General features: G+C 39.0%; 1 protein-coding gene across 1 annotated transcript; it reads right to left on the bottom strand.

Moving 5' to 3' along the window:
• Positions 1-432: 432 nt before the first annotated feature.
• On the bottom strand, positions 433-24,365 carry LOC149163858 (L-ascorbate oxidase-like). Its single transcript, XM_089429283.1, has 8 exons — positions 24,254-24,365; positions 8,108-8,163; positions 5,894-5,926; positions 2,288-2,485; positions 2,077-2,166; positions 1,745-1,951; positions 1,481-1,654; positions 433-1,392 (listed from the first exon to the last, which is right to left on the bottom strand). The coding sequence occupies exons 1-8, from the start codon at positions 24,363-24,365 to the stop codon at positions 433-435; spliced, it is 1,830 nt and encodes a 609-aa protein (XP_089285409.1).
• Positions 24,366-26,724: the final 2,359 nt, after the last annotated feature.

Here is a 26,724-nt window from a genome sequence, read left to right as displayed (position 1 = left end):
TTTGCACTAGTGATATGATAGATTGACCGGAAATTTGGAATATAAAGCGAAATCAATGTTACAGTGTAAAGTAACTAGAAAATTGATTTGAAATTGCATCAAAGCATAATCACTAAAGAACTTTCGAGAATAATTTCGCAACGTTAATCGCACCAACTGACTTCTCTTTAATGCACCCACAAATTTGAACAAAGTACATTGTGAAAAATGCTCATGTTGTACGAATTTGATATTATAAAGAAGATTGCAACATCCAATTCAACAAAGAGGACTTCAGAAATTTAAACATATCGCACAAACGGGATTATGCAAAACTGAATCAATTATTTTTTAAATATGCAGTTTCGTGTTATTACCTTTCAGTGCCATTATGCCATGGCACGAAAAAAAATCAAATTTTAATTATACTTGCAACAATGTATCCAATATGGATCAGTGACGCATCATCTTATTGAGTGTGAGGCCACATCCGGTGGCTGAAAGAGGCAACCTTCCTAGTTTCTCAATACCTTCTGCAAACATCACCCCCATTCCCATAAAGAAATGGGCCTCCAAATGGCAATGGAAAACCCACACTCCAGGATTGTCTGCCCTGAACCGCAGAGCTGTCCATCCGTATGGAAACAGGGCCACCGTGTTACGAAGAGGAGGATTCACCAAGTTGTATTTCTTGGGATCTTCTACAGGATCGAACACGCCATCTCCGTAACCCAGAACCCAAAAATCGTGACCGTGCAGGTGCCATGGATGGATCTCCGAGTTATTTACAGTCAGTGTGTTTGCATTCTGCAGAATCACATCTACTACAGAAATCAGCTCAAATACGTACACGCCGTTCCCTTCACTGGTATTAGGGTTGGGGGGAGGAACATAGATGTTGTAGTCTCGAGGGTGGTAGATGTCCGGAGGGGCCGTGGGGTCATAGGCGCCTTGTATTTTGTATTTCATTGCGGCCAGGTATGGAGTGGGAGGAGTAACCAGAGAGATGTTGTTGACGGCCCATTTTACAAATCCATTGACCTTGTTCTGGGTGTTGAGTAAGATCAACTGTCTGTTAGATTTCATTGGAGGAGGCTTTTCGTGTCCGCTGAGGGCCAGGAATTTCTTGGCTAAGGTTTTAGTATAGGGAAAGTCGTTCCAGACAGGGCTTGGAGGGGGCGGCGTGGTGGGCCGATCAGTGGAGGGATTGGGGAGATAGTTGAGGATGGCCAGGCCAGTCGGTGTCTTGGCGGCCCGCCCTCTCACATTCACAGCTGCCCAATAGTTTTTTGAGGGATCCTGATCTGTCCTTATCAAAACTGAATACGATTCTCCCGAATACACGTCCAGATTCCGCACCGCCACCGGTTCTACGTAGTGCCCGTCCGCCTCAACAACGGTCATGTTGTGTCCCTGAACACCATAGAACAAATAATTACTTCACATTTTATCTTCTAATTAAAGATGAAAGAGTATCGTATCCATGAATCTGTTATTTCACCTGAATCAGAAAATTGAGAGCGCATAAGGAGGCTACGCTGGCGATGCGTAGGCGGTATGTCTTGCCAGGATTTACTGGTAGAATGTGGGGTGAACATTGGCGGCTGCTAGCGTTGCAGGTTTTAGTGCTGTCTAACGAGCAGTCGTATTTTCCTCTGCCCTCTATCAATAGGGACTGCAATATATTCAATCCAGAAAAATCACTTCTATTAATTTACCTTCCAAGTTTCGATCATAGAAGAATAGTTCCATGGTAGAGTAATACCTGAGGATCTCCAACCCAGACGAAGGGATTGGATGATAAGCCCACCGCTTGTTCGTAAGTGCTAGTGTGCCACCAGTCATTGAGGATGATGCTCAGTTCCCCATCATAGACGAAGGGCTCTGGTTTTGCGGAATCGACTATCAACGACCCATATAAACCAGCCGATCGCTGCAGACCGTAATGGCCATGATAGAAGTATGTCCCAGGCTGCATATATATATATATATATATATATGAATGATAACATTAGGACATAGTCTTCTTACAGAATCCCAATGATTTATGACCATTTTAAGAGGTAACTGTAGAAAGTAAAAACATGAAAAACATACATTGTCCACCACAAATCTGTAGATGAAAGTGTCCCCCGGATGGATCACACATTGGGACATGGCAGTTCCATCGCTCCACGGAGTTCCTTTCTGAACCACAACATATTGATCAGTACTGTATTATATGATAAGAGCATATAGGGGTAACGACAATCAATTCACCAACATAAGAATTAGTTGTCGAATTCCTTTGGTAGAGACAGAACCGTACCTGGCGAATTCCATGCCAGTGAATAACAACATTTTCAGTGGGCATCTGGTTGTTTAATTCAACAAGAACAGTGTCTCCTTCCCGAACTCTGATTGTTGGACCCGGATACTGCCCATTAATGGAGATAGTCGTCGTTTGCACACAATCAGGAGACCAATTTTGGTAACTGAGCGTCCATTTATGGTTTTGGACTATCGCCTGAGATACATGCGCCATTGTCAAAATCACCATCACCGCAAACACAAACCAGGAGGCTCGGTACAACAACGGTTTTGTCTCCCGAGTCCATTTTTGCACCGTTCAATGACTGCAGCCTGAGGCTACGGCCAACCCTCCAAGTGCAGGCGAAACTTTTGCACATCAAAGTCAAAAATTATCTCGATCCAATCAGGATCGAGATAATTCATCCAGGGACAGAGCGTCGCGGTATATAAACTCTGGAAACAATTTTCCGCGGCGTTGCGCGTGTCATGTTCCTGTCGCCCTGTCCCCTCTTATAGGCTGTCCGCGTATGCCAAAAGCACCGATACTTTTGTGTCATTCAGCGCCCTTTGTCTGTGTGATTTAAGCTGAGGTGTTATTCCACCCACATGGCCAACGTTTGGGAATACATCAACATTGGGTCAGTTGGGAATAAGTACATTTGAGATACGGTTTAAAGCATGATCCTTCAGTGTCAATCAACCCTGATTATGATTCCACAAACATAACCAGTAGTGAGTGTATCTGGAATATACACCAACGTCGTTTATTATAATAGGTTATAATTTGTCAAAAAAATTTTAAAGTCAATAAAGCATACATCGGAAGAATACAGGAATTTGTAAATACAATACTTGATATTGCATGGTATTCTATATAAGTAAGAATTTGTAAAGACATTATTGAATTATAATTTCATTTACATGTAAAGTGATTTTAGATTGATTTTAATTGAATAATGACGGTCTTTAAACTTTATATAAATCTAATTAGAGTAATCTAATATGTTATAGTTAATTTTTTTAAACTATTTTTTCTATTTTAATTCAATTAGAAAATTTAGAAAAAAATGTTATTTTTTTTATTTTAATTCAATTAGAAAATTTAGAAAAAATGTTATAATTGTATATATAATGGTTGAGTTGGCATGATTCACTCTGTCATAGAATGTATTTAGAATCCTAAAATATAATTTTAATAATGAAAAGTTATAATTTAACCAAAACTTATATAATAGAAAAAGTTTAAATCATTTAATGACTAGAGTTCATATTTGTTATTATTATTCAAAATTCAATATAAAAAAAATGTTGGAATTGTATATATAATAGTTCAGATTGCATGATAACGATTAGAGTTCATATTCGTTGTTATTATTCAAAATTCAATAAAAAAAAACGCTAGAATTGTATATATAATAGCTCAGATTGCATGATCCCAGTGAAAAGTGAAATTTTAAGGACATTGAATCCATTTGTAATTAGAAAATTCATTTTGAACAATGAAAAGTTACAACTTGACCAAAAGATTCAAATTTCTTATATGTTGTTCATCCAGGTGTATGTCATTTAACATTAGGTGTGATTCCACCCACATATCCTCGAAATAAGGGCATGCTTCTTATTCATGGGTTAGATTTAACATTATGTGTGATGCTATCTACATGATTCATAAGGAATAAGGGCATGTTTTTGATGTATGAATTAGATTTAACATTATATATGATTCCACTCATACCACGAACATTGAGCATGTTGGGAATAAAACCATGTTCATTATGTGCAAGAATAGATCTACTTTAAGTATGGATCTAGTAAAGGTCAAATTTCTTTATGTACAAACTTTTTTAGAGTGTAAAATACAATGTGTTATTTTTCATTGTTTAAATTTTATTTTTGAATACTAAATAAAGTATATATAGGACCAAATAAGAACTTTAACTACAAAACTTATTTTTTTCCTATATATAGATATATATGAAGTTAATATCGACATAAATTAGTTAACAAAGATCTTCAAAGAATTTATTTAAATTTTTTTTTTTTAATATTTTTGAAAAATATAAAATTAAACATTTCATTGACATATTTTTTTTTTTCTAATTATTTTCAGTATATTCATTTTTTTAAATTATAATCTACATTATTTTTCCATTTACAATATTATTTTTATTTTTATTTTAAAAAAATACAGAAACTTACACATTTCTTCATAGTACAGATAAAGCAACTTTAAATATAATTTCACTTACATAGCCCAAAGCTAAAAACTTATCAATATATCTCAAACCCAAAAATGATAATAATTAAATTTTAGATCCCTTATATCTCATTCATAGACTTTATATGTGACTTAACATTAGGTGTAATACCACCCACATGACTAACATGGAATATGTTGGGAATGTGACAATGCTCATTAGATTTAATTGGATGTGTGATTCCACCCACATCGTGGACATTGAGTACGTCGGGTATAAGCACATGTACCTTGTATGAGTTAAGCATAGATATAATTTCACTTATATAATCAAAAACTAAATATTTATGATATATAAAGGTAATCTAAATATATTATAATATTTTTTCTTATTATATTTTTTAGATAATAAAAATATTTATGTATATTATAATCAAATATAAAAATGAAAATATTAATTTTATTTTTTATTAAAAATAATATAAATAAATATATTTAATAATTTTTAGTGTTTATGAGTTTAAGTTATTTGGTATGTTTTGCTTTTTATTGTTTAAGGTATTTATCTATGTTCTAATTCTTGTATTGATATGCTTGAAATTTCTTTCTTTTTGTTTAATGTATTTCTCTAATCTATCTCCAAAAAAATCATTATTGTCTCATTTCGTGTCAACTGATGTAGGACACTTTATTGCCTACCTTTTGACATATCTCTTTCCTATATGTTGGGTTGTGTTATATTCTTTCCACAACTACCCCACGTGCAGAGGAGGTCACAGGAGGGGCAACAGCCCCCACTATATGTTGTGTCGAGCGCTGTCGGGGTATGGAGTGTGGCAGTAGCCCCCTTGCACAGGGTTTGAGGCAGCGCCACGAGAAATTTTTTTTGGACCCTATATTGGGTCGGCGGACCTACTTATGGTTTTGTGCATGGATTTCACACATGGTTTGGGCATGATGGTTTTTTATCCATGGTTAATGGATTGGGGTTTATGGATGCTTTAGCATGTATATATATGTATGGTAACATTGAAAGGAAAATACTGAAAAATCAATCTAGTAGTCCTGGTTTTAGGATCCAGGGGAAAATATTTGTGTGTATATGTTTTATGTTTTATGCTCTCGCCATTGTTTATTTTCTCTTTTTAGAATTCATATGCATGTAATTTATGTATGTGGTTAAAATCTACACTATTGACTTCAACATCCTATTTAGGAAGCAAATCCAGAAACATATCAATACCCTGGAACTTGTAATCCTCAGTGGCAGGTTACCCTGCATTTGATTGGATCTTTTCATTATTGGCTCCCAATTGAACAATTCTATGAGTGTTCAATGAAAGCAAACTTTTCATACTCGCTAGTTTGTACTAGACATCTTGTAGACCATCATCCTGATCAGTGGCCATCTTCGCATCTGTTAACATTTTCCATCATTGACTGGTAATTAGACAATTTCTAACATGTTTGACTTCAACTCATTTATTCACATGTGTAGAAATATGTTGTTTAGAGAGGTGGCGACCAAGACCTTGGGTAAAGGCTTACATCACTCAACCTTGTTTCCTCTCCCAAGTTGCATATAATTTTTTCAGAGACATCTTTTTAGATTGATCTATTGGCATTATGATATAGGTATGATACAGGTGTTGTCCTTGATGGCAACTCACTCAGATCACAGATCATAGTGCAGCAGGTTAATAACAAAGAATTAATGATCAGGCTACAAATAATGAAGAAAAAGAGGTATATGCAGGTTCACCTTGACAAAGGAGTGTATACATGCGGGTTAACGGACTGGAAGGAGCGTATAACATACACACCCACTTTCACAGAAGGGAAAGCGCGTACATGTTGGAAAGCTAAGTTTTGATTTGTGGTATTTGGTCCATGGTATTGGTACATGGTATGTGGTCCAAGGAATTGATCCTAAGTGGTTTTGTTCCATGGTATTGAGTAAGGCCTAAGACTATAAAAGGAGGAGAAGATCATTAGGCCAAGGCGTGCAAGTATTGAATATCTGATGAAGGGTGAGAACTAGTATGCAAGTTATGGGTTTGTGATGCTTTGCCTGATTTGAACTAAGGATGCACCTATGTGGATGATGATGGACGATGGATCAGGATCTTAAGGCTTGGAATGTATTATTATAATGTGGTTGATCATGGATAGTCTAGATTTGAATTACTGACACATATTTTATTGTATAAATGTTATGATCTGGGTATGACTAATGTCTGGCATAGCTGCAAAGTTATGAGTAAATATTTATAGATCTGTACGCAGGTTCACTTTGGTAAAAGCGCGTATACACGCTGGTTCGGCTCATTAGAGTTGCGTATACAGTATGAAATATGATATTTGAAGTTGCAGTTGGATCTAGTTGTTGTTGCAGAGTTATGTGTTCTGCTCTGTGTTCTGGTGACTGTGTTTTGATGACAGGGTTTCAGTGATTCAGAGATTGATGATGTAGGTGTAGTTGATGGTTGTATTGCAGTGGTGATTGATTTTGTGCTTCAACATTGTTGATGGGTCCAGTATGAAAATTGGATGAAATGTGGCCTTCATATTATGGCGTTGTGATCCAGGAGTATCCAGTCTGAAAATTTATGAAACATGGTCCCTGGAGGAAGAGAGAAGGTCGTAGCCTTCTGTAGGTCGACGCCTACATAGTGGTAAACATATTAGCCAGTACAAGATCCAGGGGGTTGTAGCTCCCTTCCAATAGCAGCTGGAAAATGAGTGAAGGTTTTAGCCTTCAGTAGGCCGGCGTCTACATACTAGTAAACATATCGGCTAGTACAAGAGCTAGGGGGTTGTAGCTCCCTTCCAGTAGTAGCTGGAAAACGAGAGAAGGTTGTAGCCTTCTGCAAGTGGGTGCCTACGTACTGGTATGAGTCTGCGCCAGTACAAGATTGTAAATAGGTTTTTCTTATATTAAAGGAAGATGGCAGTAGGTGGTTTTTGTCTCGCATTGGGTTTCCACCTTATATCATGGTGTTCATGTGTGTTTCTTATGTGTGATGATCTGTTCTGTTTTACTGCTCTTGGTTACTGTTTATATGGTTAATGAAGTTCTAATGCACTGATAAAATATCAACATATGATGAATTAACTGAATCATAAGTTTATTGGATATACGCTAGTTGCATTAAACACAGTTGTGTGTACACGCGGGTTCCCTTAACTGAAGTAGCGTATATGAATCTGATTATGGAAATGAAAAAGTTATTGATTTTCTAATACTGATTCACCCCCCCCCCCCCCCCCCCCCCTCTCAGTATTATTTCCAACAATTGGTATCAGAGCAGGTCCCTTGGTAGAAGCTTGATCACTTGAAGGATATCTATAGAACAATGGGAAAGAAAGCACGTCAGAAGAAGAAGACAGCTCAAAGGAATAGTGACAGCTTGCCGTTAGGTGGAAGCAAGTATTCAAATTCTGAATCACCTCAGATTGAAGATGAACAAGCAAATGAAGCATCAAATAAAATCATAGATCAACAAGATCTATTTAACAAAAGGGAGAGTGCCCTCAAAGAAGAAGTTACCAGATTAAAAGCTCAGCTAGAGTGTGCCTTCAGAGTACGTCAAATGCTGCAGGAGCAGAATGAAGAACAAGAAAATGAGATTCTCAAACTAAGGCAACAAGTGGAAGAAGGAAGAAAGTCTGAAGAAATCTTGAAGAAGCAATATCTGGAAAAGGAAGAACAACATCAGGTTGAGGTAAATATCTTGAAAGGTAAATTAGAAGAAAAGAATAAGTTATTACGATTTCAAGACAATACTAAGATTTTGGATGATATTCTTAGTAGTCAAAGGTTGCTTGCTATGGTCTTAGCTTTTATGAATCTGTTGAAGGTGAATCTAGCTCACAAGGTGAGGTAAGGAACTCTAATGCAAAATCTAAAATGTTCAACAAGGAGATGAGAGGTCAACCACATCAACAACCAAGGAAAGAAATCTATCAAAGAAAATATTTTACTCCAAACTATGAAAGTGATAGTCGGTTATTTTCTCAAATGAATAATGTTGAGTGTTATGTATGTCATAATCTTGGACATATTGCAGCGAGATGCAGAAGTAGAATGATGCAAGAACGTCACACAGAAAGGTCATCACGTTCCAGGTACTTTAAGGGATATTGTTTTTCTTGCAATATGTTTGGTCACAAAGCCATTGACTGCTATAGAAAAAATATGAAACATGTAAGATTTTATGCATGTAACAAGTTTGGACATATAGCAAAGGAATGCAGGAACAAAGTATGGGCACCATACCAAAAGGAGAAAACATCATCACAGTCAAAGATATGGAAGAAGAAGGAAGTACAGTCAGAAAGATGTGGCATAGCAGAGTATACAGACATGACAGACTCAGAGGGAGCTGAAAGTGTGAAACTTCAGTGTTCTAAATCTCATACGCAAGTTTCATGAAGACAAGTCGCGTATATACGTGATTTTGAAGCTGCACAGTCGCGTATATGTTAGTTTGAAGAAAAGCAGTGGGACAGACTTAGGAGAAAGGGTTTGATATGGTTCAGTCAAATTATTTGCTCTGTTTGATGATGGTTACAATCTGTGATGATATGCAGAAAGATGTTGGTACTCATAAGATGTTATTTAGAAGTTCTTTTAACTTAATATATATATGATTGATGATGATGCCTTGATACTTCTTGCTGATATATGCATGATCAAATCTGACAGTGAACAGATGGAACAGGTTCAGGGGGATCATATGCTTCGAATAATGAATTGTTGGCATTATGGTTAGAAGTCCTTGGTGATGATGCTTATGTGGTTAAATGATACATCTTGCTATCTCAGATAATACTTGGGGTCACATTGTTGGTATTCAAATTAGATTCATGGATGATCACTTAAGTGGTATATTATTGTTGGTTGGCCAAGAGAATGGTATTGCAGGTTACAGGTCTGGATGTTGTCGACAAATGCTTATGGTGCAGATCATATATGGTGTATGATAGTTGCTAATGACTATCATGGTATTGTTTAGATTGTTGGTCTTTGTTATAAGAGTCATGTATATCATTTGATGTAAAGGTCATCCAAAGACCTAAATTGTAACCCCACTATGCTTGGGAAGGATGATGTAATATTTTCTATGTCAGTCATGTATAAACAATTGGTGTATCCCCACTTGGTTCGGAGATTGATGTATGTATGAGTCTTTGGTGATAGGAAGGTCATACTCACTTAGTTGAGTTCTAGAGTCATGTTATTCTTTTGAAAAATATTTTTGCAAACTCTACATGTGTTGATCAGGTGCTCATGTCCTAAGTGTCGTAAAATGCTCAAAATTTAAAATGCTCAGAACTGGTTCAAAGTTGAACAGCTGGAAATTTCTCGTCCTCCTGATTCCAGCACCGCAAATGGTTCAAAAAACGGTCGCCGTATGAGGAAGTTATGGCAAAAAGAAGAATTTGTCAATAACATTAGAAATTTTAATAAAATTAAAAAAGGAATATTCCGTAGAATATTCCTTAGAATATTCCAAGGAATATTCCCTTTGCACAACCAATAGAAATCTGCCATGTGGCAGGCTCGGAGGCTGCCACATGGCTCCCAGATGACATCAGCAAGCTTCATAGGCGCATATTCAAAATTTTTTGGGAGTTCAAACTTTTGAACCCACAACCTATGGAACGATACTCCAACGACTTACCGTTAGGCCACGATATCATTGCTTGTTTAAAGGGCGGAAAAAATGTTATTTAATGTTTAACTTCTGTTGGGCGGGGCCCGAAGGGGGCCAGCCCCCCATTTCATATGACCGCGGGCCCAGAACCAAGGGGTTAAGCCCCAACCGCCAGCACTAACCACCAGCACGAAATCCCATGCTAACCGCCATCATTTAATGTAACTGCAGTAAGACTGGCGGAGTTTTTGGCGAAGCACCAAATTTGGGCGGTCCCGCCATAATTGGCGGAGCTAACTGGACTCCAACTAAAGTTAGCTGGAGTGTTTCTAGGCATAACTGCAGGAAAACTTTAATTGGCCATAACTTTGGCTAGGAAAGGCGGTTTTGGACGAATTTTTTTTTGATTTTGGGTATTTTCGACCTTCTGAAGCCATTGGTGCAGGTCTTACAGCCATCTGAGGTCATTTGCAGAGGTTTTGGAGCCGTGAAAGTTCTAGGATCCACTAGGGCCCAATTTTGTGAAGACTGTATAGGGTTGCAGGTATCCATTGGAGGTGATCCAATAGTCAATCCTGAAGGATTCAAGTGTTCTATATCCATTTCTAACATCTATTTCACCTGTAGATGCTTCTATTCATCTGTATATTCAATTTTAGCATTTAATGAAAACAAGGACAAGCCCATTTGGGAGCTTTGGACCCAGCAGATGTAGCCCAGGAGGGGTGAACTGCTTTATCAACTTCTTTTGCATCTATGGTTGAATTATTTTGTAGAACAAATTCGTTTTAGTGTGTTAAACAGTAAAAGGAAATAAATTTGCTATGCTTAAATGGGTCATGAAGAGCTGAAAATTTCATTTGTTTTCTTTCTGCAAGACATGGAAATATTTTAAACATGTATATTTCTAAATTGAATACCTTGCAAACAATTTACAAGTAGTTTCAAATTCAGATCAAGTTGGTATCAGAGCAGGGTTTTTGTGCAAAGATCTTCTAACTGTCTTGCAAGTATTGATGCTTACCAGGTTGAAACTTAAAAGAGGGGAAGGACAGTTGACTAGAGAACGAGAGAATCCTCAGTCAAGGAAGGCCAGAGAGCCATCACCTCCACCTTCAATTTCACCCTCAAGAGTCTGAGCAGAAGCTTCAAGAATGTCTGCACATGAAGGAGAAATTCCTACAGACATGGATCCAAAAGAAGAAGAAAGAGTCTTCAGAAAGGCTTTCTTGGACCTCACTGAAATGGTGAGGATATTGTACCATGAAAGAAATGAGAAATTGGCTGGAGAAGGGTCCAAACATCCACATGAAGGAGAGGGCTCTTCAGGAGGTAAGAAGGATGATGATCATTCCAAGAAAGGACATGGAGGAAATGTTGATCCACCACCCCCATCGTCACCTTCTTCCTCTTCATCCTCGTCTTCTTCTTCTGTGCATAAGCATAGATCCTCTGTAAAAAGTCCTTTTTTGAAGCTTGATGTAAAATTCGAATTACCTATGTTTAATGGTGAAGTGAATGTAGAAAAGCTTGACAACTGGATTAGGCAGTTGGAAGTTTACTTGAGGATCCAGAATATGCATGATGATGCCACAAAGATTCAGTTGGCTTCTTTGAGAATGGATGGGGCAGCATTTGTCTGGTGGGAGGCCAGGACTAAAGAGGAGATCAAGAAATTTGGTAAGGTTACCTTAACATGGCCTGGATTTCTGTTAGACATCAAAAAACAGTTTTATCCTCTTGCTCACATGCAGAAAGCCATTATGAATTGGCAAAATTTCAGACAACTTAAGGGTCAGAGTGTCCAAGACTACACCCAAGAATTCAGGAGAAGAGCTCTCTTGTTAGGGGTAGATTTATAGACCCAAGAAACCTTGCTGAAATACATTGGTGGCTTGCATAGCTACCTTAGACACACCATCTTGATGTTTAACCCTACTAGCCTGGACGAGGTTTGTGTCCAAGCTACCCATTTAGAGGCAAGGGGAAAACACACATTTGAAGAGGGTAGAAACAAGCCCCCCAAGGGGAAAAACAAAGAGAAAACCTCCAAGGGAAAGGGCAAAAAGAATGCATCTGTCAAACAGGAGAGTGAGAAAGTGATCTGTAAACACTGTTCTAAACCAGGCCATGAGGAGAAAAACTGTTGGAAATTACATCCTGAAAAAAGACCTCAATTTAACAAATCCAAGGGGAAACAGAAAACTGCTGCTACTACATCTACACCACAGGATTTAGGGGATGATTCAGGTGATGAAACCAAAATTGCAGCCATGGGTTTGAAAAACTTGAAGGGAAAAGAAATTGAAACTCAAGCCAGCACTAGTACCTCAAACTGCCATGTACAAGCTCCTAATGAGGAAGAAAGAATTGAACTATTTCATGTGAGGGTGATTTCAAAACATACTAAAATTGACACACTTTTTGATAGTGGGTCACAAGCAAACCTTATATCAGAGAACTTGGTCAAGCAGCTTAAACTTGAGACTGTTCCACATCCGAAGCCATATCCACTTGGATGGATTTGCAAGGATGCAAACTTACAAGTTTCAAGAAAGTGCACATTGCGCTTTGCAATTATTGCACATTTTATTGACACAGTTGAACTTGATGTGGTACCTTTTGATATAGCAGGAATTGTTTTGGGAAGTCCTTACTTGTTTGACAGGAAAGCTATCTTTCATCGCCATGAAAACAAATATCATCTTTTCAAAGATGGCAAGGAGTTCATTGTTAGAGCTCATCACAAGAAGACAAATATAGTGATGGTGAATGTAGGACAGGTAAAAAGGCTGGTCAATTCAAGTAAGAATTTTGTACTTCTTATGATTAAGCCCAAGGTTGATGTGAATCATGATTCATTTGACAATTGTGATCCAAAACTTAAGTCAGAACTGTATGATGTAGTTGATGCATATCATGAGATGTTTCAGGAGCCAACAAGTTTGCCTCCTAAGAGGGAGATTCAACTTGAAATCCATTTTCATCCAGATTGTCCTCTTCCAAACATAGGCATGTACCGCATGTCTATTATGGAGAATGCTGAAATAAAGAAGCAAATCAAGGACTTGTTGTACAAGGGTTTCATAAGGCCAAGTACTTCGCCATGTGGGTCACCGATTGTATTGATTCCAAAGAAAGATGGCACTTGGCATATGTGTGTTGATTTCAGGGCCTTGAACAAGATAACGGTAAAGAATCGTTACCCTCTCCCAAGGATAGATGATTTGCTAGACCAGCTGAAAGATGCTCGATATTTCACTAAGTTAGACTTGCACAGTGGATATCATCAAGTAAGAATTGAAGAAAGTGACATTTGGAAGACAGCTTTTAAAACCAAACAAGGACTCTTTGAGTGGCTTGTGATGCCGTTTGGTTTGTGCAATGCACCTGCAACTTTCATGTGGGTAATGGATGATGTCTTGCGTCCTTTTCTTGATGATTTCGTTATTGTCTACTTAGATGACATCTTAATTTTCAGCAAGTCTAGAGAAGATCATGTCATGCATGTTAGGAAAGTACTTGATGTTTTGAAGAAGAATCAGTTATTTCTTAAAATGTCAAAGTGTGAATTTGGAAAGACTTCTTTGGTTTATTTGGGACACATAGTAGGAGGAGGTGCTTTGAGAATTGATCCTGCTAAGATTGAGGCTATTGTGAAGTGGCCTAATCCCAAATCCATAACAGAGGTAAGAAGTTTTTTGGGTGTAGCTCAATATTGGAGGAAGTTCATCTCTAACTTCTCTTCTATAGCAGCTCCTATGCATGCAGTGACAAGTGTGAAGCATGCTTTCCAATGGGGAGGCAAGCAGCAAAAAGCTTTCGAATCTTTGAAAGAGAAGATTAGTTCAGCTCTGGTCCTTGCATTACCGGATTTGAGACAGCCATTTGAGATAGAAACTGATGCTAGTGATTATGCTATGGGTGCAGTTCTTCTACAACATGGTAAGCCTATTGCTTTTCATTCTGAAACTTTTAATGGTGATGTTGTAAATTGTCCTACATATGATAAGGAGTTGTATGCATTGGTACAAAGTGTCAAAAAGTGGAAACACTATTTGATGGGCAAAGAAACTGTTATACATACCGACCATCAGCCCTTACAGTACTTGCAATCACAAAGCAAGTTACAACAATCACGACACTTCAGATGGATGGGCTTCTTGCAACAGTTCCATTTGGTAATAAGGTACAAGAAAGGTACTCTGAATAAAGTTGTTGATATGCTTTCAAGGCCTATTATTGGTGTTGTTACTTTACTTAAGAATGATTCCATTGTACATGATAGTTACATAGAACAATATGCATCTGATGATGATTTTAAAGATGTGTATGCTAACTTGAGTAAAGGGAATCATGTAGAGTAAAATGACTATCACATGCATAATAATTTGCTATTTCATTTGGGAAAGTTGTGTATACCACAGGGGGAGAGAATAAATGTCATAAGAGAAGCTCATTCTTCTCTTATTGCTGGCCATTTTGGTGTGAGCAAAACAGTTGCACATCTACAGAGGTATTGCTATTGGCCTCGCATGGTAGATTCTGTTTCAAGGTTCATAAGAGGATGTTCATTATGTGCTACAAGCAAGCCTAGCAATAGGAAGCTTGGCTTGTATACTCCTTTGCCGGTACCTTCTAGACCATGGGAAAGCATCTCTATGGATTTTGTAGGAGGTTTGCCAAAATCTAGAAAGCAGCATGGTTATTTATATGTAGTAGTTGATCGTTTCAACAAAATGTGTATACTTATGCCTTGTAAGAAAACTATATCTGCTGAAAAAACTGCTGAATTATTTTTTCATCATGTATGGATTCACTTTGGTTTGCCTACTTCCATTATTAGTGACAGGGATTCTAGATTTGTGGTGAATTTTTGGTCCAACCTATGGGAGATGATGGACACAAAGTTGAAGAAAAGTACTGCTTTCCATCCGCAAACAGATGGACAAACCGAAGTTGTGAACAGAACCATTGTGCACCTCTTGAGAGGATATTGCAGCAAGCATCCCAAGCTGTGGGATGAACATTTGCACTACATACAGCATGCTTACAATCGTGCCAAGCACTCTTCCACAAACACCTCACCGTTTGAAGCTTGTTTTGGTTACTTGCCAAAATCACCTCTTGATTTCATTCTTGAGAAAGATGTCGCCATTGAGGGACATAGTGATCTTGACAAATCTCATTCATTCATTGAAAGAATTCAGCAAATACATCAGCAAATTCAAGAATAGCTTGAGAAGAGTCAAGGCAAGTACAAGGAAAGACACGACAAGCATAGAGTCGATCACAAGTTTCAAGAAGGGGATGAGGTATGGCTGTACATTAGTAAGGAAAGGATGCAAGGAGAAGGTAAAAAGCTAAAGCCTATTTGTTATGGTCCATTCAAAATCCTCAAGAAGGTTGGAAATAATGCTTTTCAATTAGATTTGCCTTCCTACATGCAAATGTATTCTGTTGTCAATGTGGAGAACTTACGTTTGTATGAACCTCCTTTGATTGTTGATCATGAAAGTGCTGTTCAGCTACCATCTATAGAAGATTTCTTGCTAGAATGCTTAGATGAGCTGAAAGAAGATACAATCCTTGACAGAAGGACACACACTTCAAGAAGGGGCAGTGTAGATTATGTTCGGGTTGGTTTCAAAGGCAGTAAACCGAACAAGACAAAGTGGATGGAGGTGGAAAGAGTGAGGGAGCTGTACCCTCACCTCTTTAACAGGTAGTTGAAGGCTTTTGGGGTCCAAAAGCTTCCCAATGGGGAGGCGTGATCAGGTGCTCATGTCCTAAGTGTCGTAAAATGCTCAAAATTTAAAATGCTCAGAACTGGTCCAAAGTTGAATGACTGGAAAGTGCTCGTCCTCCTGATTCTGGCGCCGCAAATGGTTCGAAAAACAGTCGCCGTATGAGGAAGTTATGGCAAAAAGAAGAATTTGTCAATAACATTAGAAATTTTAATTTTTCAAAAAAAAAAATTAAAAAATGAATATTCTGTAGAATATTCCTTGGAATATTCCAAGGAATATTCCCTTCACACAGCCAATAGAAATCTGCCACGTGGCAGGCCCAGAGGCTGCCACGTGGCCCCCAGATGACGTCAGCAAGCTTCATGGGCGCATATTCAAAATTTTTTGGGAGTTCAAAGTTTTGAACCCACGACCTATGGAACGATACTCCAACAACTTACCGTTAGGCCACGGTATCATTGCTTGTTAAAAGGGCGGAAAAAATGTTATTTAATGTTTAACTTCTGTTGGGCAGGGCCCGAAGGGGGCCAGCCCCCCATTTCATATGACCGCGGGCCCAGAACCAAGGGCTTAAGCCCCAACCGCCAGCACTAACCACCAGCATGGAATCCCATGCTAACCGCTAGCATTTAATGTAACTGCAGTTAGACTGGCAAAGTTTTTGGCGGAGCTCCAAATTTGGGTGGTCCCGCCATAATTGGCGGAGCTAACTGGACTCCAACTAAAGTTAGCTGGAGTGTTTCTAGGCATAACTGCAGGAAAACTTTAATTGGCCATAACTTTGGCTAGGAAAGGCGGTTTTGGACGAATTTTTTTTGATTTTGGGTATTTTCGACCTTCCGAAGCCATTGGTGCAGGTATTATAGCCATCTGAGGTCATTTGCAGAGGTTTTGGAGCCGTGAAAGTTCTAGGAGCCACGAGGGCCCAGTTTTGTGAAGACTGTATAGGGTTGCAGGTATCCATTGGAGGTGATCCAATAGTCAATCCTGAAGGATTCAAGTGTTCTGAATCCATTTTTACCATCTATTTCACCTGTAGATGCTTCTATTTAGCTGTATATTCAATTTGAGCATTTAATGAAAACAAGGACAAGCCCATTTGGGAGATTTGGACCCATCAGACGTAGCCCAGGAGGGGTGAACTGCTTTATCAACTTCTTTTGCATCTGTGGTTGAATTATTTTGCAGAACAAATTCGTTTTAGTGTGTTAAACAGTAAAAGGAAATAAATCTGCTATGCTTAAATGGGTCATGAACAGCTGAAAATTTTATTTGTTTTCTTTCTGCAAGACATGGAAATCTTTTAAACATGTATATTTCTGAATTGAATACCTTGCAAACAATTTACAAGTAGTTTCAAATTCAGATCATGTGCTCAGGGGGAGCATGGATGGATTGGTACATCTTAACATGTACAAAGGGAGAGCTCAATTAGAGATTTCAACATGTACTCAGGGGAGTATGGACAGCATAAAGTATATCAAAGGGAGAGAATATCTTGGTCCGCCCTTTGCCCTTGATGTCAAAGGGGGAGAGTGACTTGGTGTGGTTGTTTCCATCAAGTCCAAAGGGGGAGATTGTTGGCATTATGATACAGGTATGATACATGTATTGTCCTTGATGGAAACTCACTCAGATGACAGATCATAGTGCAGCAGGTCAATAACAAAGAATTAATGATTAGGCTACAAAGAATGAAGAAAAAGAGGTATACCTAGGTTCACCTTAACACCATACGTAGGTTCACCTTAATACCATGGACCTAGGTTCTGATCTATGGTATTTGTTCCATGGTATTTTGGTCCATGGTATTTGGTCGAAGGTATTGGTCCTAAGTGGTTTTGGTCCCTGGTATTGAGTAAGGCCTAAGACTATAAAAGGAGGAGAAGATCATTAGGCCAAGGCGTGCAAGTATTGAATATCTGATGAAGGGTGAGAACCAGTATGCAAGTTATGGGTTTGTGATGCTTTGCTTGATCTGAACTAAGGAGGCACCTATGTGGATGATGATGGACAATGGATCAAGATCTTAAGGCTTGGAATGTATTATTATTATGTGGTTGATCATGGATAGTCTAGATCTGAATTACTGACGCATATTTTATTGTATAAATGTTATGGTCTGGGTATGATTGATGTCTGGCATAGCTACAAAGTTATGAGTAAATATTTGCAGATCTGTACACAGGTTCACTTTGGTAAAAGCACGTATACATGTTGGTTCGGCTCATCATAGTTGCATATACAGTATGAAATATGATATTTGAAGTTGCAGTTGGATCTGGTTGTTGTTGCAGAGTTCTATGTTCTGCTATGTGGTCTGGTGACTATGTTTTGATGACAGGGTTTCAGTGATTCAGTGTTGGGTGATTCAGAGATTGATGATGCAGGTGTAGTTGATGGTTGTATTACAGTGGTGATTGATTTTGTGCTTCAACGTTGTTGATGGGTCTAGTATGAAAATTGGATGAAACGTGGCCTTCAGATTATGGTGTTGTGATCCTGGAGTATCCAGTCTGAAAATTTATGAAACGTGGTCCCTAGAGGAAGAGAGAAGGTCGTAGCCTTCTGTAGGTCAGTGCCTACGTACTAGTAAACGTATTGGTTAGTACAAGAGCCAGGGGGTTGTAGCTCCCTTCCAGTAGCAGCTGGAAAACGAGTGAAGGTTGTAGCCTTCAGTAGGTCAGCGCCTACGTACTAGTAAACATATCGGCTAGTACAAGAGCTAGGGGGTTGTAGCTCCCTTCTGATAGTAGCTAGAAAATGAGAGAAGGTTGTAGCCTTCTACAAGTGGGTGCCTGTGTATTGGTATGAGTCTGCGCCAGTACAAGATTGTAAACAGGTTTTTCTTATATGATGGTGTTCATGTGTGTTTCTTATGTGTGATGATCTTTTCTGTTTTATTGCTCCTGGTTACTGTTTATATGGTTAATGAAGTTCTGATGCACTGATAAAAGATCAACATATGATGAATTAACTTAATCAGAAGTTTATTGGATATATGTTAGTTGCATTAAACACAATTGCATGTACACGCAGGTTCCCTTAACTGAAGTAGCGTATGTGAATCTGATTATGGAAATGAACAAGTTATTGATTTTCTAATATTGGTTCACCCCCCCCCCCCCTGTACTATTTTCAACATGATCATATTATGATAGAACCTACACATTGTGCTTATCGGTGGAGATGACAGTTATACCTCTTCTGAGAAATGACTATGATATAGATACTGAGCATGGGAATGCCTAACTCAGGACAAATTTATATATTTCCGACATATGTTGTTGTTTTTAGGTCTCCTATAGTTCCAAAGCTCCAATCCTCTCACTCTCTCTCTCTCTCTTATATAAAGTATTTTGGCCATTGTCTCTATCTCTGACCTCACACATTAGGGGGCATCTCTTATACACAAAATGACCTCCTCATTAACTCAGAGGCGAAGGACACTTTGACTAGAAGAAAACACTAAAGTTGCAAGCCTATTTTCCAAGGTAACGCACCCCAAAAATAGACATAAAGAGTTATAATGCTCCCCATGACTTAGGATAGGGAATTAGTCCCTAGGTTAACGCATTGTTTTGCCTAAAAGGTAGCATTACTCGATATTTATGAGATTCTGGAGGTCAAAGCGCGAGTTGATTGACTGACATTCCGCTTTTCACTCAAATGTTAGCTCAAAAATCAAGAATCATTCACCTCATTCCTAACTAAGGACATTGTTAATCCTAATAGAACTTAATGGGAAGGGAAAGAGAAATAAAGCAAGGAAATATCCATGATTTTTCCTCATTGCAACTCATGAAAGAATTGGCAAGGAGAGAGCCTCCCCCTCATTTATAAATTAGAGGCTTGGCCATTGTAACATGCACTAGAATTTTTGAGATCAGTATTGTTATGTTGTCGAAGAGTTGAAAGAGAGAGGGCAAGGAGCTAAGGAGCTAAGGGAATACTTGATTCAACAACCATGGTTGTAATCATTCTTCTCTCATCTGATAATATAGATCTACTCCTATTTTGTCCACTTGATGATGTTGAAAACGTTTTTTTGTATATGTTGATGCATATTCAAAATTGATTATTCTCTTAGATGCATGTTAGATTTATATATTCCTATATGTTAAATTCTCAAATGTTAGCTCAAAAATCAAGAATCATTCACCTCATTCCTAACTAAGGACATTGTTAATCCTAATAGAACTTAATGGGAAGGGAAAGAGAAATAAAGCGAGGAAATGTCCAATATTTTTCCTCATTGCAACTCATGAAAGAATTGGCAAGGAGAGAGCCTCCCCCTCATCTATAAAATAGAGGCTTGGCCATTGTAACAGGGACTAGAATTTTTGAGATTCAGTATTGTTATGTTGTCGAAGAGTTGAAAGAGAGAGGGAAAGGAGCTAAGGAGGTAAGGGAATACTTGATTCAACAACCATGGTTGTAATCATTCTTCTCTCATCTGATAATATAGATCTACTCCTATTTTGTCCACTTGATGATGTTGAAAACTTTTTTTTGTATATGTTGATGCATATTCAAAATTGATTATTCTCTTAGATGCATGCTAGATTTATATATTCCTATATGTTAAATTCTCTTAATCATAAATATGCATATGTTGTGAAGGTTACTTCTTGTCTTGTCTATGTGTAGGTTCTCCTCTAGGATTGGGTGAAGTGCTCCTCCCTTTACCACACTATGATCTCTAACAAAGATACACTAGAGACAGAGAGGTAACTCTTCTCTTTTACTTTTTTGATTATAGTAGTGACATGAATATATGCATGTATATTTGAATAGTTGCAAGTCACTTAATTTCGTTTGCCTTGGGTCCCGAGGGACCCAACAGGGTTTTTCTTTCTACAACCACTCGTGCATTAATCCCTACAACAATTATGATTTTGGGAGAAGTCATTAAATGAATGCAAAAATTCAAAATAGACTTTAAGGGCTCAGCTTATCATCTGGACCTCCTTCTAGTGCCAACAATTTTGATAGTGTTGAACCTGCCAATATTCAAGGGATCTCCCTGATATGAAGTCCCAACTAGACATCACACTATTCAGAGTAGGAGTCCCAACAGTGGGTGGTAATGTTATTCCTTCACTGTGAAAATGCGTAGAGTGAAGTACAGTAACTTTGGGTGAGAGCAAGTGTGTGACCCTCCAAAAATTCAAGTGTGACGCATGAAGGCCCCAACACACGAGGGGAAAATGAAGTGCACCCCTTGGAAGCCTATAATAGTATGCATCTTGAAAGGAACACATGATCTTAATGAAATCACAAGCTACGATGTAAATAGTTCATAAGTTAAAGTGATGAATTAATACAACAAAACAAATTCGACAAGATTCATACAAATGCAAACGAAATATTTCATAAGCATAACCGTAAGCTAAATAACATACATTGTAAGTACAATAAGAATAGTCCTACTATATTCACAACATATGCATGAAAGCATGTTGACTCTGATTTTTTATTATAAGTGAAAGTTTCATTCATACATACACCATTGACAGACCACTAGCCCCAATAATGGAACATTTAAGTCAATAACACGTGCACCTCCAAATAAGTATACTCGCTCTATGCTATGGAGAATCCAATGGTCTTCACAATACTTACAAGCTCCTTCTAAGCCTAAGCCTAGCCAAAAGATTAGCTCCCAAAATCCTGTTACATGAGTTATGAGGTTCTATTTATAACAAGAGGGGGTGACTCTTCAACTCCCCTTTGTGACCTTTGGACTATCCTCATGACTCTTCAACTTCTTTACATAGTGACTCATTATATTACATCATGACTCTTCATATTCCAATATTGACACTTGGAATTTCACATACAACATAATTACAAATAATATTACAAATTACACTTGTACCCATATAAGAAAAAATAGAGTAGAGACAACTTGATAGCCTAACAAAACAAAACACTATGATGCTTGAGTTTGGGGAAACTCTAGCTCAACAACTTCCACTTGATGCTTCTCGGTAACATATTGGTGCCAAGCTCAGTATTGTGTGATGACATCCCCAAACTACGTGATGGTGTCTGGCTGGAAGTGGACTCTAGCCTTCATAGCATCCGGCTATACTGACTTGGAGCTAGTTTTAACATCCCTCTCGAGCATGAGAAACATTGTTCTAAACTAGACAGGACCACTGATGTAATTCCACATGTTTTGTCTGCTAATCTCGAAATCCTCCTTAATGGAAATCTATATAAGTTGCTCCAAGTACTCTTCAATCTCTTGCCTGACCTCGTGTTTGCGTTTGGCTTCGATCAGCGAGCCAACTAATGGGATCTTGTGTGTTTTCACCATGAAATCCAAACTGTTGTATAACTATACATATGAGTCCTAAATACTTCCAATGAACAAGGCGAGTTGCTTGTTGTTCTAAATCAATATTTGAACTCTTGCTTTCTCCAACTCTGCATGTGGATTCATTTTATTTGGAAAGTTAAGTGGTGCCACTTGGAATCGCATTTTCCATTCCTGCACAGCAAGAAATCTCCCGATCTTGCATCTATTCACCCTCCTCCTCTACTATTAGTTGTTTTTGTTCTTTCTCTTCAAATTATATTGGCGTTGTTTCTTCTGCTATGGTGCCTTTCCTTTCTTCTTCTTCTTGTTTCTACTTCTGTTCTTTTTCTTTCCTCCTCATCTCTCATTCTTCCTTCAGTTCTTGTTATGTTTGCTTCAATATCAATTCTAATTCTTGCAAGCTCTACTTTTCTTTCTTCCTCCTCTCTGCTCTCTATGTCCTCTACTTCCTCTTCATTTATGTTGCTAAAGTTACTTTCATAAGGATTGGATCCACTTTCATCTTGCAAATTTGTTCTTTCCCTGGACTATCAACAACCTTTCTCTTTCCCTTATCCTTGTTGGCTTAGGGGGTCCTGACCCAGGTTCAGAGTTAGTTGCGCCAAGCAACAAATCCCTACACTACTGGCCCTTTCGGCAACAACTCACGTAGCGCAAGCTACAGTCTCACCTGAAGCAGTATTGGGGGATGCAAGAACCAATTTTCTGCATCTAGAGATGAGTGTGATGTCTTTTAGTGCCTCAGATATTCCTTCACATAGATCGACAAGACCTTAGGGCTTGGTACAATAACTCAGATAAAACAACCTTCAGACCTTCGTGAAGGTATATGATTAGTCTTTGCATACCTTTAATAGTCAATCTATCTACTTATGCCCATCAGGAAGCAATCCTAAATTAGGTTTCATAGATATACTTAAGTTATTTGTAAACATCAGAGTCTTCACAAAAACACAGAGACATGCATTACATACATCATAAACACTTATTCGATAGGATCGCACAATATTCAATCAATATTTCATAAACCTCATCATTCATTGACAACATATAATATTAACAATGATAAATAGAAATACAAAATAATTCTTTGGTAATTTTCTTTATTGATCTTCAGTTCAGATTTACAGACTCAAAACTACGCTATGCACTCAGCTGCAGGTGTCCATGCACTCAACTACAGACTCTACCTAGGCCTCTACGCACTTAGTTGTAGGGGTCCATGCACTCAGTTGCAGACTCTATCTAGGCCTCTACGCACTCAGTTGCAGACTCTACCTAGGCCTCTACACACTCAGTTGCAGAGCCTTTCTTCCACTATATAACCCTCTTCTCTTCTCTATCACTTCTCTTCTATTGACCCATTACGTCTATATCTAACATAACATATCTTATTCTCTCTAAGACATGCCTATTTATAGCATTTTTCATACAATCTCGTGGTCGCGGACCATGGGTGGGTCTCAAAACTGACTTAAAATTTACATAAACAAGGGGCTAAAACCCCTTTGACTCCTAATCATCTACGTGCTCTGCATCCAAAATTCACAAAGACTTTACATTAATTACAAAATATGATCAAAACTTGGGTTATTTTAACACCAAAACTAACCCAGGGGACCCCATCCCAATAGGCCCCCAACACAAAGATCATGACTTGCCCTCAAGTCACTCGGCTGGCACTGCGATCTTGTTGCGAAGATCCCCCAACTCCACCTGGATTACTGCAACCTCGACATTGCTCTGTGTAGCTTCCTGCTTGACTTCCTCAACTAAAATTTTTTTAGCTGGTACCTCTGTAGCCAACCTCATTGTTTGATGTGTCTGATATAAGCCTTTAAGCTTATCTTGGATGGTTGTCATGACTTGAGAAGCCTCTTCCAACCATGGCTGAAAACGAGGCCGTTAGCAAGGCTTCCTTCTTCTATGCTTCCTCTACCTACGCTAGGAGATGCTTTCCCTCCTGTAATTTAGCCAGGCGTTGCACTGGTGCGATGGAGTGTGTCATTGCCCTAACTTCATCATACTATCGTTGCAGCTCCCTTACTTTCATATTCAGTGTTTGTAGGTTTAGATCCTCCTGCATATTTGTCACCAACTCCATTTTCTTTCTCAAATAATTCCGAGCAGTCAGCGACTGTGGCATCCAGGGTGGCCATTCCTTCTTTTATCACGACTCTCTGCTACTCCTAGACCTCAGGTGGATTCGTGGGCTACAACTTTAACTACAGCTCTATGATCTTCATATTGAGTTCAAACTAAAGTTGGCCAACCTCTACTTTAGCTTCACGCACACCAACAACTAATTTTCTGATCTTCGCTTCTGCTGTGCATCCTCAGGGATATGAAGCTCAGGCACTGTCCTGCATGTCTCTGCAGCTGCTGACTCTAGTCGTGTACTTTGCACTTGCCGTGTCTCTTTTTACTTTAAAGCCTATGTCTTCTCAGCGAACATCTGCTCATTATTCACTTTGTACTTATTGATGAGGTTGAGAGCGTGCTACTCCCGAGCTCTCAATTCCTTTATCACCTCTGCATGCAACGCATGGAGGATCTCGTTGGGGAGCACTGCTATGTTCAGCCCGATGTTCTTGAGTGTGCTCAAGGATGATGTGATCATTGGTTAACTCCACGTGAAGGGACCCATATGGCAATGCAATAGTCCTAAGGTCTAGGGTCCTTACCAACTCAGCTGCTTGGCTTGTCCCAGGTGCTAGGCTCCCTTGTTCTGTGCTCGCTTGTCTGCTACCCACTTGTATTCTATTTGCTTGGATTTGTAGCTCAAAAAAATCATTTTGGACGCTCCCCAACATCTGCATATATTTATGCTTGAACTGTTGCAACACTTCACTCATAGTATCCCTAATTTTAACCTCGATATCACTGAGATCACCCTCCGTCAAGACCGTTGGATCACCCTATGACTTGTCTGATTTCTTCTTCTTCCTTGCACCTTGTTGTTGTTCCTTGTCATGTCTATTCAGGATAAAAGGGGTGTGTTGCCCCTCATCTTCTCCACTGCCTTGCCTTGAAAGTTCCTCCCCTCTGTTTCCAGCGAAGGTGACTTGTCACTTTTTTGTGGCTCACGTTGCTCTGGTTCTTCCTATTCCTTGCTATCATGCTCTTGCTCCACTCAAGCCTTCTCTACAATTTCCTTCTTTCTCTACTCTACAGAGTGTGCGTGCAGCTTGCTTAGCTGCCTCCTTTCTCTTCTGCGCTGCAGAACGCCCCTTACCCTTACTTGTCCCAACATCTAAGTCTGAGGGGGCACGCCACTCTACAGGCCATCTTGCTATCACCTCCTACACATCTGTCTCTGTCACCAAATATGGAAAGTCATGCCATTTTTGTTGTGGATCCTTTTGCAATTGAATGTATAATTTGTGGAAGTCAGCCTTGAATGTTGCCTAGGCTGATAGTTGCATGTATAATGTTGGGTACAACCTTGGGCACTGGTTAATAGCCATGCGAAGACTCGATTCCATAACGACCCAAAATATTTTCGTCTCCATGATCCGCGGAGGGTCCTCTGTATCCCATAAGGAAGTGAATTGCGCTGCCTCTGGCAATCCTTCCTTAAGCGGAGAAAACTGGTTGTTATCCAGAAATTCCCACACGACTAGTACAATGGACAACAGCAACCAACTGTAGTGAAATGGCTTGGTTTCGTCTTGGTCTTTGCGGCAGTTTGCCAGGAACTCCTAATAGAAGTACTTGGACCTATTGAATTGTATGCCCTTTGCGCACTAAGTAGCTAGGGAAACTACAGGTGTTGGAACTTCATCCGAGTAACATTTCCTCATCACCTTCCCTACTAAGATTTGCATAGCTATTTGAACTGCGAGGTCTGATATCGACAAAATTGAATACCCTCATGACTTATTCACAAGGTCGAAATCTTTCTTCATTCTTTCTAAAAGTTCCTTTTCCCCTGTCTTTCCACCAAACTCCTTGGCTAGATTCAGTTGTTCATATGGCAAGTGTGTGATTTTGTGGATTAGCATGTTAGTGATGGGGATAGGCCCTCCTAGCCATAGGCATCCATCGTGTACCAATGTAAGTAGCTGGTGTAAACAAATTGTGTTAATTGGGTTGCGGTGATAATGGGGCACCCAAAGCAGATTAAGTAACCCCGAGTTCTCGACACCACGGACCCATTCCACCATCTGTAATGGGGTAACACCTAACTCTGTGTAGTAGACCCGCTTCATGTACTTATCTGTCACTAAGTGTGGAAACCTAGCATGATCTGTGAGGCTCCTAATCCTCCATTTTTAATAGTGGGATCCGCGCAAGCCAAAAACCTTCAAAGGGAACTTGCTCAGTAAGCAAGGGCATGGAAATGGTAAACTTCTCTGAATCTGGGTCCTCTGTGATCTTCACCTTTACCTTTCTCAAAGGGATATAGTTGGGTAGCTTCGATATGGGTTCCACTCCCTCGGCGTCAATATCTTCCATTCCCTAGCCTTCTTCTGCCTCCAGGTCCATGACTTTCTCTAGTTGCTTGTCCTTCTTTTG

This window comes from Pinus tabuliformis, chromosome 5_1 (genome assembly GCF_031772625.1).
Source record: "Pinus tabuliformis cultivar Carrire ecotype Pingquan chromosome 5_1, CPIR1, whole genome shotgun sequence".
NCBI classification, from domain to species: domain Eukaryota; kingdom Viridiplantae; phylum Streptophyta; class Pinopsida; order Pinales; family Pinaceae; genus Pinus; species Pinus tabuliformis.
Note: the sequence above shows the minus strand (reverse complement) of the source record. Positions and strands in the feature narration are given on the sequence as shown.

What these genes read in the sequence shown, in the direction of transcription:
- LOC149163858 (XM_089429283.1), bottom strand. Translation starts at nt 24,365, where the DNA reads ATGGCCACCCTGGATGCCACAGTCGCTGACTGCTCGGAATTATTTGAG. An exon ending in TTCTTCCACTTGTTGCCTTA is followed by an intron (nt 5,927 to 8,107) that starts GTTTGAGAATCT and finishes CAAACATGTTAG; the next exon opens with AAATTGTCTAATTACCAGTC. An exon ending in TCTGGGTTGGAGATCCTCAG is followed by an intron (nt 1,655 to 1,744) that starts GTATTACTCTAC and finishes AATATATTGCAG; the next exon opens with TCCCTATTGATAGAGGGCAG.